The following is a 20070-nucleotide window of genomic DNA, read 5'->3' as shown; positions in this document are numbered from 1 at the left end:
AAGGTTTTTTTCTACTGAAGAATGGGAAGAGGTAAGTAGGGGAACACTGGGGTATGTTGACCCAATGAAGTGAATCACTGTCGTTACATTTTGAGAGCCACCATTTTAATCTGAAGGAAGGAAGTAGTAATTAAGATTTCTAGCACCTAGATGAGAACAAAATTTGGAACTGGAGCCAAATTTGGTACCAGGCCTACATGTAATCTGGCTTTTGGCAAAATAAGTCCTGCTCTCAGAAGTCTTGCCCTGATATTTTGCAAAAGCCAGATTCAAGGTTACCTTTCTATCCTCTTGGATGCAGCTGAATGGGCCTCTCCTTTTATTCTCTTTTCCTTCCAGCTTCTGGACACATGGCTTAATTCCCAGAAGGACAATGAGCGGGAACGGGCCATGTGGTGTACTGCCCGTATTCTTGGCTTCACTGCAAAAATGAACAACTTCAAAGTGAGTGGAGCCTGCCCTGGAGTCTGGGCCCTCATGCCCCCTCTGGTTGCTCTCATCCCTACCTTTATCCCAAACTTCATCATATATATTACCTAGCCTCAGTCACTCATCCCCATCCTCCTTCTCTGTTTTCTCTTGTGCATCCCATCTTGTTCTCTCCTTTCTCACTTCTGCTTGGTCTTTTTCTCAGTCCACCAGTTGAACTCCATTCCACTTGGTTAAGTTTGATTCCATTCACCTGGACAGGCAAGTTACTGAATACTCACCTCGTGCCAGGCACTGTGCTAGGTGCTATATAGCAAGTACATAGGTGACTGAGACAGTCCCTTAACTTCATGGACCTTACAGATCCCTGGGGAGAAAGGCATGCATAGAACAAATCTAAATAGATGGTGATAATGAATGTGTCAACCAAATATGGTAGGAATAAAAGGTCAAAACACAAATAAATACAAGTGAGGGGATTGGGGAAAGCTTCATAGAGGAGGAGGCATTTAAACTAGGCTTGAAGGATGACTAGGGTGTCAAAGGAGGCAAAGAAGGGGGTAGTGTAAGGTTATTTCTAAACAATGATCCCTTATGTTCTTTGTAGCCACAATTCACCTAACTAATTCTATTTCCATTAATTTTACCTACTCTCACCTTTTATATCTCTGGCACATACATCCCCTCCTCGTTGTTCTTTTCCTGTGAGAGCTTAGCCTATAAGAATGGCTAGGATAGCTAGTGACTTCCAGCTTCCCTCCCCAGACAGAAATCGAGTTCACCCGGCTGGGGCGCTTGGTAAGGCTGCTGGCTATACGCTGCCATGACCCAGTGGACAACATCTGCTTCCTGTCTTCTCAGGCTGTCTACAACCTCTACTGTATTCTTCTGCAGCAAAAGCGTATGAAGAACCTTCTCTTATGCCCCTCCAGCCTCCCACTTAGGCCTGACCATCCCCACACACTCTGTCCCAGAAGAGTGAACTTCAAGAAGTTCCACTGAGGAACCTGCCTGCAAACATCTACAGACCTTCTTGGGACCAGATACCTACACAGGAAACAGTTCTTTTGAACTCGTTTCTCCTCCTCTAGCTGAGACCCACACTCTTATTCAGTTCTGTCTCTGTTTTGAGGCAGGGAATGTGGAGGTTCCTCTGACCTCTGCTCTCACCATTTCTTATCTTAATGTCCATTCCTCTATTCCCAACCCCACAGGATATACATCTCCCTAAGCTGACTTAGTTCAGTAGGAGTTTGGGGCTAGGCAGGTGGGAAAGGGAGGGGCCCAAGATGCCTTCTGAGTGTCTGAGGGGTGGGGTTGGGTGTTTTTGTTTCAGAGATGGGAAGGAAGGCACAGGGCTTGTGGGAAGAAGAGGGCAAGCACGAAGTCTATAGTGCCAACGTGTTCTATAACAACACCTTTGAAATTGCCAAGGTAAGGGGGCAGGACCAGAGGCAAAGTGGGGAGAGCCTGGGCCTCTCATTTACATGATATTATGGACTCCTGGGGTGGGTCTCTTTTATCCCATCTCCTTTCCCATTTCATTACTAGATGTGAACTTTCTCTTTGGGGGAGATTTTCCTACCACGTGCTACTCTATCCTTCTCCTTGAGGATCATGCATCCTAATCCTTATTTTTCACCCGTCCTCCCCGGAAGCATTTGCTTCATGCAAATGATGCTTTGTGAGCAATGTGTAGACTCAACCAGCTCCTCAAAGAAATGTCGCCAACGATCTTAGCCCCAGCTATCCTCTCCCAGTGCTCTTCCTCTGCAGCCACTGACTTCTGAGTCCCACATTGCATCTGGGGTCAGTGTTTTCTCCTTTCTATCTCCAAAGACTCTGTCCCTAGTGAAAGAGTCTTCTAGGAACTAAGCACACAGCACAGGCCAAGGACAAAAGCATATCATGTTCCTGAGAGAAGCCTTCCCTCCTCCTACCCTAACCGGGAAGAGTGGCACAGGGTATCTCAGGCGCAGGCTACACAGCTGCGTCCAGCCTGATCCCCCCCTGTTGCAGGCATTTGCAGAGTACTTCACCCAGATGCAGCTCACCACCCTGGTACTGACGGCCATGGAAGGCCTGACTGACAGCAGGGCCAAGTTATCTCTGGCTGCAGCCCAGCTGATAAGTGGTGTCATGCAAGAGCGGGGCAGAGACATGATCAAGGTAGTGTGGTGCTGTGGTGACAGCCCTGCCCCGAGAGTCAGAGCCCTGGGCGTTCCCCTGGCTCTACCAACAAGCCGAAGGGCTGTGGCCAAGTCCCTCTCCTCTGTAGGCCTTAATTCATTTACTTCTAAAATGTAGGCTTGCACTGAGCTCTGACATTTGTAATCCTGAGCTTATAACTGCAGTGACTCCTCTCTGGGGGCCTGATTCCTCAGGTAATGACAACCATGTGCAGGGGTGTAGGCAGCCGGAGGGCCTAGCAGTCAGAGCACAAGGAACCACTGTTGGGGGATTCGTTTCCTGGGGTATCAGGGGCCCTAGACCTCTGTGAAAGGTAAGGCTCTGGGTTGCAAGCAAGCAAGCTCACAGAATGACGCTGGCCTTTCTATAAATTTTCTTTTAGGTTAACAGGTAAAAATGAGAAGGTTTTACATTAAAAACAAATCTAAATTTCTCACTTCACCGAAAGAAACTTGAAAATGGGGTCACATAGGGGCAACTCTCTGAGCGGCCAATCCCTTTCACATGTGGCACGGGCTCTCCAGACCCTCTTATCTCTGAATCTCCTGACATCCCATTGTCTCTACTCATTTATGTGACTTGCCCATGAGGGTGTCCTTGAGGTATTACAATGAATGGGCTTCCCAGAGGTCTGAGGGTCAAACGAGAGCCCTGTGGTTCTTCCACAACCCATGTGAACTGTCCCTGTAGTTGCATGGGTTGGAAGTTGATCTCAGCTGGGAGAGAAAGTTTTGAAGTGTCTCCAGGGCTTTTTTTTTTTTTTTTTAAATCTTTGTTTTCACAGCATAATCTCTCCCTACGAGTAATCTGTGCTAAATGCAGAGCCCTTCCAGTGAAGGACTCCTGACTGTATGGAAAATTACTTAGTTCATATTTTATAAAATTTATTATTCTACTAATACATTTATCCATTTAAGAAGCAAAAAATAATGTAAGGCAAAGCAGATGCCATTTCTTTTCAACCCTTAAAGTGTTCTTATACACAGGATATTCACTTAACTCAGCAAATTAATTTCAGTATCCAGTCCGGGAGACACAGCACCAATAACATAGAAGGTGCTCAATACGTATGTGGTGACCAGATGGGTGAACTGGCGCCATTCTGTGCAATGGAATTCACAGTTACCTGAACTAGAACGTTTTTCAGAGGGCTCATACTCTTCTTTTAATACAATAAACTTAAACATCTCTATCCTAGAGTTTTTATTCAAAATAGTACATTTTAGGTAACTAAAAAGTTGGAAACTAAAAGTTACAAATAGTACTATTCAGTCATGTTAATTCAAAAAATTCTGCCTTGGGAAGATATGTTTTGTTGCGTTTTTATGAATTTTCAAATTTGATTTTTTAAGGCTATATTTTCTATTATCTTTGAGGATAATATGAAACCCAGAATACAAATCACACACTTAATGATGAGATTTCCTTGAACCCCAAAATGAAATATTTTTAAAGCACAGGACATTTTAGCCTGACTTAAGAACATCTGATTTTTCTATTTCCAACTAACTATATGGCTTTATAAACTCCGATTCCAATAATAAATTAAGTTTAACAAGAAAAATTAATAAAACAAAACCAAAATTTTAGAAACAGATGGTACATATATGTCCTTTTTTCCAGTCATGACATATAATACAAAAGTGTTTTCTAGTACTAACCCAAGCAGGAAACTATAGGGATACTATTGGTTTCTTTTTTTTTTTTTTTTTTTAAGTCTTTTCTTTCAGTTCTATAGACATTTAAGAAACTGAGGGAGCATCTGTTACGACAATGAAAAAAAAGTCGAAAATACTAAAATCAACCTCCACATTTACACACAATTTCCTGAAATCTTATCAATCACACTGTAGTAATTTTTTTCATATCCCTCTTGAAAGGCCGCTGAAGAATTAACTATGGGTTTTAAAAGTTGAAGGCCTTCCTTCTGGAGCATCTGTGTCTCCTGAATAACCTAGGACCTTCCCTCTGGACTTGAGGGCTGTGGACAGGCACTCACTACAGTGGGCCTTGGCACTAGGTCGTGGAGTTCCTTTTGTGGCCCCTGCTAGTTGGCCTCTGGCACCTCAGAACTTTGCCTTGATAAGAGAGTCACTGACAGGATTGTAACTAGGCCCCTTGAGTTTGAGGAGTTGGTAGAGAGGAAGGAGGAGGGGAGGAGCATAGAAGAAATGCCCGAGGTTCTTCTGGCTCTGCCTTACAGATTGAAGAAATTGTGGAAGGCATCCTGGAACTGCTCAACTTGCAGCTGGAGCCCAGCACAAAGGAGGAGATCTTTAGGGCCATGTGCTTGCTGGCAGGCAACAACACCCACATCGTGGTGCCCATGCTGCTCAACAGGCCCCTCCCTTGGGATAGGTACCTCTCCCATGGCCTAGGAGCCCTTCCGCCCAGTAAACCCTCCCCTGTTCCAACCCAAGCCCATGATTAAAATCACTGCACAAGGATGCTTTCTCTTTGACAACAAACTTCATGTTCTCTGGCCAAAGCCTCTTTGGTCTCCCTCCCTCTAGACCCTGAGAACTAGCTGTTAATAGGCCTGAGACCAGACTAGTTCTAGGAATATGGTCACCAGGGCCCATGACATAGCTGTCGCTGGTCCTGCAGAACCAATCTGGCCCTGTGGAACGTGTTTGGCACCCGGCGAGAGACCACAATCAATGTCCTGCAGCTGCTCATAGGCATCCTGGAAAATCTCCATTCCAAAGAGGAAACGAAGGAGATGGCCTTCCAGCCTGTGGCGGTCAGCACCTGGGAAGAGAGGGGGCCGAGGACTCACTGTTCTGGGACTTGGGAGCAGAGCTGAAGATCGAAGGGCACTTGCAGGGTGGGGAACAGGTGTTAAGGAGGAGCAGAGAGGAAAGGGTTAACCCTGGACTCACTGAAACTGCACCTATGGTTAGCACTTTAACCTCCTTTTGCCCTTACATTCAAGAACTGCATGATGTAAAAAGGGCAGGGATCGGTCCCATTTTATAGACAAGGAAAGTAAAGTTCAGAGTTAATCAGCTTTCTCTGTCTCCTGGTTTTGGGGCTGGCACTCATTTCTCCAGGGCCTGGCCTGTGGCATGGCTGGTGGGGGAGGAAGGGGTTCGATTGCCTGGAATCAGGGTGAACAAAACATGTCCAAATCATTTTCTGCTGAAAATTTAGAGTTGGTTTCCTTTTTGTTTTTAATGCTGGGGAATGAAGAGAAAGCAGATTGCATGTGTGTGGCCCCTTTTCCCCCTACGTATGTATGGGCTGTGGGCTTTTTGCCTTTGAGTGCTTCTTGCTAGCCTGAGTCAGAGTGAACTGTGTCCTTTGGGCAATGACAGGGAGGGGCAAGGCAGGACTCAGTGCGTGGGACTGTAGAACTATTTTATGCCTTCACCCAAGTCCAGTCGATTCTGCTTCCCCCTTTCCGCATGTCCTCCCCCAGGTGGCGTGTGCCCTGTGTGAGATGCTATCTGGGTCCCTGTGCCAGGAAGCCATCCAGGAACTCTACCCACGGCTGTTGCTGGCTGTACTGAGTCATCTCTACTGGGTGATTGAGCAAAATGCTCCCCAGAAGATGGTGGTCTACAGCAAGGATGGGGGCCCAGGCAGCAAGAGCAAACCCTTCGACCCCACTAGGTAAGCCTAACCCCAGTGCAATGGAGGAACGAGCCTCATCAACTTCAGAGGGCCATGGACAATGAGAGGCTGATCCCCTAGGGATGCTGAGAAAGAGAGGAGCAGAAGAAACAGAATATGGGTATGGGTGCTGCAGCATCGTGTGCTGGAATGTTCTTACATATTTCCAAGTTTCTCACTACTCTTTTTCTTTCATGCATTCTCCCGATTCACTCAATGGTTCATATCTATGTTCATAACGCTGCACACGGAAAGATTCGGTTAGATGCGAATGAAAGGGCAAGACCGCATCTACTATATCTGCCATTCTCTCTGTGCAGTTGTGGCCATTCAAATCTGGGTGACCTCTGGCTTAGCTTTGTTTACTAGCTGTGCCACTTTGTGCAAATCACTACTTAGTTTTCTCATCTATAAAATGGGGGTTGGATTCCTAAATAAGTGGTTATCGTACCTTTTTTAAAACCTCAGGGTATTCGATTCAAGTGAAATCTGGCATGACAGTGAAAAGGAATAAAGCCAGTAAGCAGAAGCATTCTGATTAGGTGGGTGTGGAGGTGAAGATATATCCTAACACTTCTGCACCCTGGAGAGCAGAATTTGAAAACCACGGCACTAGAATATCTCTATAGTCTCTTTCACAGAACTCTGTGGTTGGATGAGCATCAAGGTTAAAGGGGTGAGTGGACTGGCAATTAGAGATGGGTTTCCTAGAGCCATAGATTTTCATCAGCAGGAAAGCAAAAATTCAGCTATCAGATTAGGGAACTGTCTCCTGGCTTGCCAGCATAGGGATGCAAATTAGGGCATAACACCTTGTCCATCCTTCTGCCCCTTTCTTTTCACAAACCCAATGATGGCTGGCCTTCAGTTGTGCCCTGGAGGCAGTGAAGTTGGTGCTATTGGCAGCTGCATATGATGGAGTGGTGAGCTATGCAAATCAGCATTGCTGCTGGGATCTTCTGTCCTGCCCCAAATTTTACTACATAGGGATCATGGACCTGACAAGGTGGGACCATTTCTCCAGCACCCCTAATACCTAGCCCCCAACCCCAATTTTCCAGGGCCCATCACTCAAATACAGCAGCTTTTAACCCTCCCTTCCTCATTTCCCAGCCCTCAGTTCTCCTGATTCCTCAGTCCCCATGTTTTCTCTGTTCTGTGTACACTATTCCCTTGCTACCTCCCTCCCAGCAACTCTTGGCTTCCTGTGTCCCACCCCAGTGGCATTGTGAAGAACTGTGAGCCAGCCATTCTGCACCGAATCCTGAACCTTGTCAGGAACCTCCTCAGTAGCTTTGATGTTCGTCGGAAGATCCTGGCCAGGACCTTCTATGCACAGGTGAAAGCCTGGGGAAAGGGTCACAGTTCTAGCCATTCGTTTCCCATTAGCTGAGGAACATTTAACACAAATGTTAAATAACTTGGCACAGAGAGTGGCCAGAATAGAACAGAGACATCTAGAGTGGGATTTCCTTCCCTGCCACTTTAGGAGCCTGGTTAAAAGAGGCAGGGAAAGCCTGGGGAGGGGATCCCAGAATAATTCATGGATCCCAGCATCTGGCCCCAGAATCGAACCTTATCAGTGTTATCCTCCTTACCTTAGCCTCTAATCCATATGTGCAGATCTGCCACTGCTCTTAACTGGACACAGTCCTTACCTGATTATGCGGTCTGATGGAGGGCCCAGGGCGGCACTGGGTGCCCATGACCTTTTCTCCATCCATAGCTGTCATCTCCTTACACCCACAGCTCCTCTGGCACCGATCAGTGGCTCAGACTCTGGGGCAAGACTTTCTGGGCAATCTAATCAGGTGGATCAAGGAGCCCAACCTCATCATGCAGGAAGTTGGGCTCCGTGGAATCAGTAACCTGGCACTGCACCCAGGACAAGTAAGAGTGGGGTGACCAAATGGGAACTGAGTGCTAATCTCTGAGCTATTTAGTTTACCTTCCTTGGGTGTCCTAGTTACCTGGGGCTTAGGATATTCCCTAACCCCTCCTCCTAGGGAAGTGTAACGTCCAGTGTGTAGACGTACATAGACTGGCCATCGGGCCTCCCAAGCCCCCTGAGTGCCACCCTTCAGCTTCCTCAGCGCATATTCCTTGTGTTTGGTTCTCTTAGGCACCATCCGTTTTCTCAAAACCCTGTCCCTAAAGTGTTGCATGACCCCCATGTGGTGAGTGATATCTGCCTTCTTCCAAATAGTCAAGGTCTCTGAAGAGCCTGGTTCCATTCTTACGAGACTTCCTGAAGAGTGAGGTGCGAGTGACAGTTGAGGCAGTGAAGAGCCTGCGGAACATCATCTGCCATGGGCAGGGAGAGGACACCAAGGTGGTCTTTTCCAGCATCTCCAAGCAACTGTGGCCTCTTATCAATGATGTACGGGCCTAACTCCCTAGGATCAGTTGGGAACACTGTGGGTTAGGACTGAACATGACCCCTGGGAGCCGCATTAAAGCTACTGGGGCAGGGCCATGGGACTGCAGTGGAAGGCTGAAGTCGCTGAGGGGCAGAAAAATGGAGACTTGGCTACTAGAAGCAGTGCATAGGACACGTCCCGGATTCATTCCCTGTTGCATATAGATGTAGCACACACTCATCCACGTACTCTCTCACCAGAAGTTCCCTGAAGGAGCCACTGAAGGGAAAAAAGTGACATACTGATAGGAGATTGGTTCTGACTCCAAGGATGTTCTCTTGTTGGCTTGACTCATGGAGTGAGGAGTGAGGAGAGAACTCATGACTTCTACCTTCCTTCCAAACAACACAGGGACCCTAGAATGCTAGGAGCCTTGTCACGGGACCCAAAGCCTCAGAAATATGAACTTCTCAGACCAATACCAACCCACTCCCCATCTCATCCTCCTTACAGATCATAGAACTTTAGAGCTGAGGGCCCTTGCCATCAGAGACGTATGCTTACAGTACTCCTGGCACCTACAACTTTTTAGTTTTTTAACCTTGGATGTGAATTATTTTTAAATCAGTCATATCTTTTCTATGAGCCTGGACACCCCGTGATGGCAGGGACAGTGATTCATCTATTTTTCAGTTACTTTTAAAATTCAATATATGTACTTAACGAAGCCTAAAGATAATCTTTATTTTCCATCCAAACCATATAAGAACCTTAAAATGCTTAACTCTGATTATACCCTCCTATTTTAAGCATTAATATTATCTAGTGTTTTAGTCCCGCATTCTTTTAAACTCCCCAAATTTGGTCTTTAATAGCAGCAGCAGCATCGTTATTTTATACAGTCAATACTTATTTAGATTTACCCATGTTTGTGAATTTCTTTGTTTACTTTTCCTTCTCATAGCTGTTTCCTAGGACCCTTTTAGATTCATTATTTATTTATTTTTCTTCGTGGCTTCTTCTATGAGGGTCTGTTAATAGTAAATGTTTTCAGTCTTTGTTCGAAAATGTCTTTATTTTGTCTAACATTTGTCTATAGTTAGTTGTCAGCAGTTTAGGATATGTTGGCATGAATTTCTTTGGGTTTAGCCTGTTTGGGGTTCACTGTGTTTCTTAAAGTCTCAAATGTATGTCTTTTACCAAACTTTGAAAGTTTTTAGTCATTATTCAAATTTTTTTCAGCGCCACAATTTTCCTCCTCTAATTTTAGAAATCTGATGACACAAATGATTCCCCTTATTGCTCTTTCTCTCCTTTGGCTCAATACCTAGCCATTACATTAATGCGGACTGCATTCCTTCTGCCATGCTCCCCATCCCCGTGACCATCTATCAACTACTAATTTGTACTTCTTTAGCCCTTCACCCCTTTCTCCTAGTCCCCCAACCTCCTCCCCTCTGGCTGTCACCAGCTTGTACTCTATATTTGTGAGTCTGTTTTTGATTAGTTTGTTCTTTTTGTTCCTTAGATTCCACATATAAGTGAAATCATATGGTATTTTTCTTTCTGACTTATTTTACTCAGCATAATAACCTCTAGGTCTATCCATGTCATTGTTAATGGTGAGATTTCACTTTTTTAATGGCTGAGTAATATTTGATTGTACATATGAACCATAATTTCTTTATCTAATCATCTGTTGATGGGCATTTAGGTTGCTTCCCTGTCTTGTCTATTGCAAATCACGCTACCATGAACATAGGGGTGCATAGATCTTTATGAATTATTGTTTTGGTTTCCTTTGGAGAAATACCCAGAAGTGCAATTGTTGGGTCAAAAGGTATATTCATTTTTAATTTTTTGAGAAGCCTCTAGACTGTTTTCCATACTATGGCTGTACCAGTTTGCAATCAGACCAACAATGTATGAGGGTTCCCTATTCTCCGTATCCTCGACAACACTTGTTGCTTTTTCATTGATGATAGCCATTCTGACAGGTGTCAGGCGATATCTCATTATGGTTTTAATTTGCATTTCTCTGATGATTAGTGACCTTGAGCATCTTTTCATATGTTTATTGACCATCTGTATTTCCTCTTTGGAGAAATATATGTTCGGGTCTTCTGCCTGTTTATTTTTCTATTTTTTTTTTAAATTAATTTTTATTATGGTGACATTGGTTAACAAAATCCGGTAAGTTTCAGGTGTACAATTTAATAGTAAGGCACACACATACACACACACACACACATGTTACATTGTGTATTCACTACCCACAGTTAGATTTCTTTATGCCACCACATATTTGACCCCTTTTACCCCATCTGCCTCTCCCCTGCCCCCTCCTTTCCTACCCTCTGGTAATCACTAGTATATCCATGAGTGTCTGTTTGTTTGTCATGTTTGTTTGTGGCTTTTAGGTTTATATACCACGTATAAGTGATATCGTGTGGTTTTCAACTTTTTCTGTCTGGCTTATTTCACTTAGCATGATTATCTCAAGGTCCATCCATGTTGTTGCAAATGGCAATATTTCATCTCTTCTTATGGCTGAGTAGTATCCCATCGTATATATGTACCATGGCTTCTTTATCCAATTATCTATCGTAGGACACTTTGGTTGCTTCCATGATCTGGCCACTGTGAATAATGATGCTATGAACGTCAGTGTGCAAATATCTTTTTGGACACGAGTTTTCAAGTCTTTGTGTAAATACCCAGTAGAGGAATTGCTGGATCATATGGTAGATCAATTCTTAGTTTTTGAGGAACCGCCATACTGGTTTCCATACTGGCTATACAAATTTGCAGTCCTTCCAGCAGTGTATGAGGGTCCCTTTTTCTCTGCATCCTCTCCGACATTTGTTATTACTTGTTCTGTTGATAACAGCTATTCTAACGGTTGTGAGATGGTATCTCATTGTGGTTTTGATTTGCATTTCCCTAATAACTAGCGATGAGGAGCATCTTTTCATGTTTGTTGGCCATTTGTATGTCGTCTTGGGAAAAATGTCTGTTCAGGTCCTCTGCCCAGTTTTTGATTGGATCATTTGTTGTTGCAGTTGTTATTGTGGTATGAGTTCTTTGAATATTTTGGATATTAGGCCCTTATCGGAGGTGTTGCTTGCACATATGTTTTCCCATTCAGATGGTCATCTCTTTACCTTGTTGACGGTGTCTTTTGCTGAGCAGAAGTTTTTTAGTTTGATGTAGTCCCATTCATTTATTTTTGCTTTTATTTCCCTTGCCTTTGAATTCAAATTCATAAAATCTTCTTTAAGTCCAAAGTCCTTGAGTTTAGTTCCTGTGTTTCTTCTATGAACTTTATTGTTTCAGGTCATATATTCAAGTCCATAATCCATTTTGAGTTAATTTCGGTATGCGGTGATACACAACAGTCTAGTTTCATTCTTTTGCAGGTGGCTTTCCAGTTTTCCCTGCATCATTTACTGAAGAGGCTTTTCTTTCTCCACTGTATGTTTTTGGCTTTTTTGTCGAAAATTATTTGCCCTGATAAACATAGGTTTATTTCTGGACTCTCGATTCTGTTCCACTGGTCTGTGTGTCTGTTTTTCTGCCAATACCATGCCATTTTGATTATTGTCACTTTGTAGTATAATTTGAAGTCGGGCAGAGTGATGCCTCCGGCCTTGTTCTTTTTTCTTTGGATGTTTTTGGCAATTTGGGGTCTTTTGTGCTTCCATACAAATCTGATTATTTTTTTTTTTTGGTTCTATTTCTTTAAAAAGTGCCAATGGGATTTTGATGGTGATTGCATTAAATCTGTATCATATTCTTCCAATCCAAGAACACAGAATATCTTTCTATTTCTCTGTATCTTCTTCAATTTACTTTAAAAAGGTCTTATAGTTTTCATTACATAGGTTCTTCACATGTTTCATTAGATTTATTCCTAGGTATTTTATTATTTTTGTTGCAATTGCAAAAGGAATTATATTTTCCACTTCTTTTTCTGACACGTCATTATTAGAGTATAGGAATGCTGTGGATTTAAAAAAAAATTTTATTTGTCTTAATTAGTTTCAAGTATACAGTACATTTGTTAGACATCTATATAGTTTGTAAAATGATCCCCCAATTGTTCCCTCCCTCGTCTACCCTCCACCTAGCCAATGTATTAATGCTAATTACATTCCCTATGCTGTGCTCCCCATCCCTGTGACCATCCATTAGCTACTAATTTGTACTTCTTTAACCCTTCACCCCATTCTCCCAGCTCCCCAAATCTCCGTCCCCTCTGTCCATCACCAAATTGTCCATTATATTTGTGAGTCTGTTTTTGATTAGTTTGTTCTTTTTATTCCTTAGATTCCGCGTGTAAGTGAAATCATATAGTGTCTATCTCTCTCTAGCTGACTTAAATACCTTCTTGGTCCGTCAAAGCAATATCTTTTTCCATCCTCTTCCTTTTAGTCTGTGTGTCTTTTACTCTGAAGTGAGTCTCTTATAGGCATTTATCCATTTTATCTTTTAGTCAGAGCGCTTAATTCTTTTCCATCCGAGGTACTTATTGATAGGAATGTAGTTGTTACCATTCTTTATTCCTGTTGTTGATACTTTTTTCTTCTTCTTAAAGAAGTCCCTCCAACATTTCCTGTAATACTGGCTTGGTGGTGATAAATTAATTCCTTTAGCTTATTTTTGTCTGGGAAGTTCTTTATCTGTCCTTCAACTCTAAATGATAGCTTTGCTGGATACAGTATTCTTGGTTGTAGATTCTGGGTCTTCCTGTAAAATACTTTTTGCCAAGCCCTTCTGTTCTGCATAGTTTCTTTTGAGAAATCTGCTGCCAGTCTTAGGGGTTTTCCCTTATAAGTAGCTGTTTTTCTCTCACTGCTTTTAATATTCTTTCTTTGTGTTTAAGCTTTGGCATTTTAATTATGATGTGTCTTGGTGTGGGCCTCTTTGGATCACTGACTTTTGGAATCCTCTGAGCTTCCTGGGGTTTTATGTCCATCTCCTTCACCAGGTTAGGGAAGTTTTCCATCATTATTTCTTCAAATAGCTGTTCAACATCTTAATTTTCTTCAGTTACACCAATCAGACAGATATTTGGACCCTTAATGGTGTCCCATATGCTCTTTAAATTATTTTTATAGTCTTGGCATCTTGCCATTCTGATGGTCGGTCCTTGGCTTTTCCGTCTTCTAGATGGGGCATTTGATCCTTTTTTTTAATTCACTTTGTTTATTCCTTTATTTCATTTAATATACTTTTCATCTCAGATAATGTGTTCCTCATTTCAGACTGGTTCCCTTTTATAATTTCCATTTCCATTTTTATGTTTTTTATCTCTTTGTTGAAGTTCTCACTGAATTTACCTACACTTCCCAGAAGTTCATTGAGCATCTTTACAACTAGTGTTTTGAACTCTGCATCTGTTAGATTACCTGACTCCATTATTTCTGGATCTCTGTTCTGTTCTCTTATACACTTTCTACTTCTTTGTCTTCCCGTTTTGGCTGCCTTTCTGTGTCTGTTTCTATGTACTCAGCAAAGCTCCTAAGATTCCTGGCCTTATTAGTGTGGATTTGTGAAGTAGGTATCCAGTGGTACAGTCCTGAGAGCGGTTCAGCTGCAGGCCAAATTTAGCCTAAGCCTCTGCTCCTCCGGGGCCACCTGATAAGATTCAGCAAGCAATACACAGAGGTTGTGCTTATAGTTACCTCAAAAAGCCACACCAGAAACTGAGGCCAGCTGCCTCCAGTGTGAGTCTAGGCACTGCTCAGCAAGGGGCACCTGACTAAATGAGGACAAACCTGGATGTGGCTTGGGTGGAGACATGAGTTGATGGAGGCAGGGTTTCAGGAATCCTCTGGGCTGAGCGACCTCCGTTATCCGTTTTTGATAACATCATGGCAATGGCGGTGCTGTGTCTGCGCACTGGAAGCGGGGAAGGCTCAACGGGGAACAATGGATATTGCTGGCACATTGTAGAGAGCGAATCTTACCTCGGCCCTCATTTGGACAATGCTTCTCTGTAAATCTCTGGTACCCCCTGCGCGCAGCTGAATTGGCATTGGTGCTCAGAGCATGCAGGTCTGTCAACGTGAAAATCCACTTGCAGACATGGCCCCTTTAAAGAGAAGCCTGCTGTTGACGCAGCCTCTGTCTCACTCAGCCACAGGAGACGGGGCAGCCGCATGTCCTTGCCCCGTCTTACCTTCTGCTGTTCCAGGGTGATTTCTTGGATTTCTCCCTAGTTTTATGGCTTGTTCCTCTAGATCCCAGCCAATTTTTCCTTGCTGCTGCTCCTTGTTTCCATCACAACTTTGATTTGGTTGCCAGAGTGATGAGCAGAGCCACTATCATCTATGCCATTTCCCCCCCCTCTTCAATGCTATGGATTTTTGAACATTGATTTTGTATCCAGAAACTTTACTGTACTTACTTATTGTTTCTAGTAGTGTTCTTGTGGAGTCTTTAGGGGTTTCTATATAAAGAATCATGTTACTGCAAATAGTGACAGTTTGACTTCTTCGTTTCCTATTTGGATACCTTTTATATCTTTCTCTTGTCCGACTGTACTTGTAAGGACCTCCAATGTTATATTGAATAACAGTGGTGATAGTGGATAGCCTTGTCTTGTTCTTGATCTTAGAGGGAAGGTTTTTAGTTGTTCATCATTAAGTATAATGTTGGCCGAGGGCTTGTCATATATGGCCTTTATTATGTTAAGGTACTTTCCTTCTATACTGATTTTGTTGAGCGTTTTGATCATAAATGGATGCTGTATCTTGTTGAAGGCTTTTTCTGCATCTATTGATATGATCATATGATTCTTATTTTTTAATTTGTTTTTGTGGTGTATCACATTAATCGATTTGCATATGTTGAACCAACCATGTGCCCCTGGGATGAAGTCCACTTGATGATGATGTATAACCTTTTTCACATGTTGCTGTATTCCGTTTGCTAGTATCTTATGTGTGATTTTTGCATCTGAGTTCATGAGAGATATTGGTCTGTAGTTTGTGTGTGTGTGTGTGTGTGTGTGTGTGTGTGTGTGTGTGTGTGTGTGTGTGTTATCTTTACCAGGTTTTGGTATCAGTGTAATATTGGCCTATAAAATGAGTTGGAAAGTATTGCCCATTTGATTTTTTTGGAAGAGTTTGAGGAAAATAGGTATTAAATCTTTGAATGTTTGGTAGAATTCACTGGTGAAGCCATCTGGTCCTGGACTTTTACTTTTTGTAGGTTTTTGATGATTGTTTCCATACCGCTGATTGGTCTATTTAGAGTTTCCAGTTCTCGATTCAGTTGAGGAAGGTTATATTTTTCTAAGTACTGGTCCATTTCTTCTAGGTTATTAAATTTGGTGTTATATACTTTTTCATAGTATTCTTGCATGATCCTTTGCATTTCTGTGATGTCAGTCATAATTTCCCCTCTTTCATCCCTGATTTTTTTTATTTGTGTCCTTTCTCTTTTTTCTTTAGCCAGGGGTTTGCCAATTTTATTAATCTTCTCAAGAACCAGCTCTTTGTTGCATTTATTTTTTCTATTTTTTTTTCTTTTCAATTTCATTTATTTCTGTTCTAATTTTTATTATTTCTTTCCTTCTGTTGACTTTAGGCTTCATTTGTTCTTCCTTTTGTAGTTTTTTAAGATGAAGCATTAGGTTATTTATTTGGGCTCATAGTTGTTTTTGGAGGTAAGCTTGTAATGATATGAACTTTCTTCTTATGACCGCTTTTGCCATGTCCCAAAAGTTTTGATATGTTATACTATCATTATCATTCATTTCTATGTATCTCTTGATCTCTCTTTTTATTTCTTCCCTGACCCAGTTATTCTTCAGTAGCATGTTGTTTAATCTCCACGTATTTGTGGTTCTTCCCACTTTCTTTTTAAAGTTGATCTCCAGCTTCAAGGCATTATGATCAGAGAATATGGTCGGTATGATTTCAACCCTCATATTTGTTGAGGCTCTCTCTGTGTCCTAGTATGTAGTCAGTCCTTCAGAAGGTTCTATGTGCACTAGAGAAGAACGTATAAGATGCTGTTTTGGGATGAAAGGCTCTGTAAATGTCAATTATGTCCAATTGGTCTAATGTGTCATTTAAGGATGTTATTTCTTATTGATTTTCTGCTTGGATGATCTGTCCGTATCTAACAGTGGGGTATTTAGGTCCGCTACTATGATAGTGTTTTGGTCTGTTTCTCCCTTTAGTTCTGTTAGTAATTGCTTTATATATTTTCGGGACTTCCTGATTGGGAACATATATATTAATAAGCATTATGTCTTCTTGGTGTACAATTCCCTTTATCATTATTAAGTGTCTCTCAGTATCTTTCTTTAGCTACTCCTGCTTTCTATGAATGCCATTTGCTTGAAATATCACTTTCCACCCTTTCGCTTTGAGTCTATATTTGTCTTTGGAACTGAGATGTGTCTTCTGGAGGCAAGTATATGGTCGAGTTTTGTTTTTTATTCAATCTGCAACTCTGTGCCTTTTTATTGGTGAGTTCAGTCCATTTACATTTAGGGTGGTTATTGAAATATGAGGTTTTCCTATAGCCATTTTGTCTTTTGCTTTCTGGTAGCTCGGTGTTTCCATTGCTTCCTTGTACAATGTGTCTTTTTGTTTGTTTGTTTGCTTGTTTTGGGGGGAGGGGTTGTGGATTTTCCCTCTGTCCTTCTCATTTTGTTATATACTTCAGTTCTGAATCTTTGGTTTATGGTTACCATTATGAATATGAAAAAGATAGTTATATATATACAGTTGTCCACTTTCTTCTACATGTGTCTCATCTCCATTCCTTTTTGCAAATTTGGATCCTTGAATACTCCCCTTTTCTGTTATAGTTGTCTCACTTTATCTCTATGTATGCTGAAGATTCATTATTATCTTGCAATAGCAAATCTCTTTTTATTGTTTAAGCTTAAAATGCCCCGTTCTTAATAAGAGTTGTACTTCTCTGCTTATATCTGCCTGCTAGTCGTCTTACTCATAGTTATTATTATTTTTTTGTCATTTCATTTTAAGTGAGCTGACCCCTTTCAGTATTTTCTGTAATGCTGGCCTCGTAGTGAATTCCCTCAATTTTTATATCTGGAAAGATCTTTATTTCTCCTTTCTGGCTTATAAGGTTTGTGCTGAGAAGTCTGAAGATAATCTAATGGATTTTCCTCTATAGGTTACTGTCATCTTTTCCCTGGCTGCCCTGAGAATTCTTTCTTTTTCATTGACTTTTGATAATTTTAATACAATGTGTCTTGGTGAAGGTCTTCTTGGGTTAAGATAATTGGGTGTTCCATTGACTTCTTGAATTCCAAGCTCCAGCTCATTCCTTAGATTTGGGGAATTCTCATCAACTATTTGTCTGAAAATGCCTTTTAGTCCCTGTTTTCCTCGACTTCAATAATGCCCATTATTCTTATGTTTCCTCTTCTGATGGTATCAGCTAGTTCTTGTATTTCTCTTTCATTATTTTTCATTCTTTGGTTTCTCTCTTCTTCCTTCTGATTTATTTCTAGATTTCTATCTTTGATATCCCTGATCCTTTCCTCCATTTGGTCAACTCTATTTTCCAAGTTTTCTACTTCATTTTTCATCTCTTTCAGTGTGTTCTTCATCTCCAGAAGTTCTATTTGGTTCTTTTTGAGGGTTTCAATCTCCTTGCTAAAGAACTCATTCTGCTGATCTAGCTGTTTTTCAATTCCTGGAATTGTTGATATGAATTATTCCAGATCTCATCGAGTTTTTTCAGAAGTATCATCCTGCATTCTCTGTCATTTAAGTCACATATTTCCATGTCTTTAAGCTTATTTTCTGGAGCTTTTTCTCTTTCTTTTTGAGCTGCCATGTCACCTTGGTTGTTCATGGTGTTTAATGAACTATATCTGTGCCTGGGCATTAATGAAAGTGTATTCTTCTTTTTTTCCAGAAAGATTTATTTTATAAAGATCTCTCTTTAGCCTATTGCTAAGATGGCATTTTATTTTTTCGGTTTTCAGTAGGTGGCATCTAAGCCTCTTGGATCCCTGCTCTATATGAAGTCTTAATAATGCCTTTTTTAAATTAATAAACAATCACACTTGCTACCTTTAGTCTTAGTCCCTGTCAGTGTTAGTGACAGTTTCAGTGGTGTTTGCTCAGATTCCCTTGGGATGTTCAGTCTTGGAGGATATCAGGGAGGGTTCCCTTGCATTGAGGGATGGGGCTGTGGCTCAGCTTCATATATTTTGTAACCATGGCTGGTAATAATCATCTGTTGTTTCTCTGCCATCTCCACTTTTCTGCCACCCCTCTCTACTATGAGAGGCAGCTTCTTTATTTCTCCCAGTCTATCGCCCAGCTCCCAGGGTTAGCTCCTATGTGTAGATTCTATATCCAAATATGCCTGGGTGCAGGTTGGGTGTTTTTGCTGAGTTTTAGATGTTCATCTTATTGTTGTCTCAAGGGGAGAGATCTAGGGACATCTCTCACTCTACCATGTTTCTGACATCACTCTTAAATTTGACATTCTGGAATTAAATCTTCAGAAGGGAATAAAGTTTCAGGCTGTAGATATGGTCCATGGTAGAAATGAAACTATGTATTATGTCTTAACAAACTGACTTATCAGCTCCAGGGTGCTAAAGAGAAGTACTTATCTACACAAATCATGTTGCCTTTACAGTGTGTAAACACAATGCCATCAGTGTCCTTGACATAGAAAATGAGACGTGGGAGTATGGAAGCCAGCCCAGGCAGGGCCAGAGGGAAACATAGTGGCCTCATCTCCATTTTGCTCTTTGTGGCAGGAGAGGGACCAGGTGAGGATCGCAGCCACTGCTGCCTTGGGCCACATGCTATACCGAGTTGACAAATTCAAACCTGGATCCACCCTCCGAAAAGAGATCTACACTTTTTTAGTCCCGCTGCTGCTAAGCTTTCAGGACAACAATGCCGAGGTGGTCAAGGTACTGGTAACCTCTGTTCTGCCACCCTCAGCCTGATTCAATTCCTTTCTGCTAGAGCATACATAGTCCCTTTACTTTGGCTCTTGCATAAGCCCAGTCTTGGCTATGCATTCAATATCCACCTCTTTGGTATTATCCTCTGGGCTGGCTCTGAGCGCTTTTATCCTCTCTTGGGTGCCATCAGTCTTCTCCTGATATGGTTCTGTGCCTTGAAGCTGTTTACGTTCCTTGTCATGAACAAGGTCCCATGTTTCACCTGATCCCAGCTACTAACTAGCCCTTGGGGCCTAGCTCAGTGGTCTTCCACTTAGCCTTGGGCCTGGCTCTTCAGAGTTAAAGAAGCAAAACTTTGGGGATTTTCTTCTTTCCATAGGCCTGTGGAGGAGCCCTGACTAAGTGGACTAAGGTGATTGGCTGGTCATCACTCACACAGATGTTCCAGCATACCACCCTCAGTGATCACATGCAGGTGTTGGAAGAAACGTGCAAGTACCTGGTGAGTGAGAGTCTCTGAGGAAGCCAGGTCATAATATTCATGATAGGGAC

General features: G+C 42.1%; 1 protein-coding gene across 2 annotated transcripts in view; it reads left to right on the top strand.

Moving 5' to 3' along the window:
* The window catches only part of LOC107509830 (maestro heat-like repeat-containing protein family member 7), a 50068-nt gene that overhangs the window by 21227 nt on the left and 8771 nt on the right, over window positions 1-20070 (top strand). For both annotated transcript variants that reach the window (XM_016142675.2, XM_036237845.1), the window contains 13 exons: window positions 340-444; window positions 1195-1330; window positions 1766-1863; window positions 2449-2598; window positions 4823-4977; window positions 5227-5362; window positions 6041-6234; window positions 7103-7240; window positions 7426-7573; window positions 7984-8124; window positions 8441-8614; window positions 19366-19524; window positions 19898-20020. In XM_016142675.2, coding sequence (XP_015998161.2) covers window positions 340-444; window positions 1195-1330; window positions 1766-1863; window positions 2449-2598; window positions 4823-4977; window positions 5227-5362; window positions 6041-6234; window positions 7103-7240; window positions 7426-7573; window positions 7984-8124; window positions 8441-8614; window positions 19366-19524; window positions 19898-20020 — 1857 coding nt within the window. The remainder of the gene's footprint in view (window positions 1-339; window positions 445-1194; window positions 1331-1765; window positions 1864-2448; window positions 2599-4822; window positions 4978-5226; window positions 5363-6040; window positions 6235-7102; window positions 7241-7425; window positions 7574-7983; window positions 8125-8440; window positions 8615-19365; window positions 19525-19897; window positions 20021-20070) is intronic.

Source organism: Rousettus aegyptiacus, unplaced genomic scaffold, assembly GCF_014176215.1.
Source record: "Rousettus aegyptiacus isolate mRouAeg1 unplaced genomic scaffold, mRouAeg1.p scaffold_m13_p_2, whole genome shotgun sequence".
NCBI lineage: Eukaryota > Metazoa > Chordata > Mammalia > Chiroptera > Pteropodidae > Rousettus > Rousettus aegyptiacus.
This window is presented reverse-complemented; position numbering and strand designations above follow the sequence as displayed.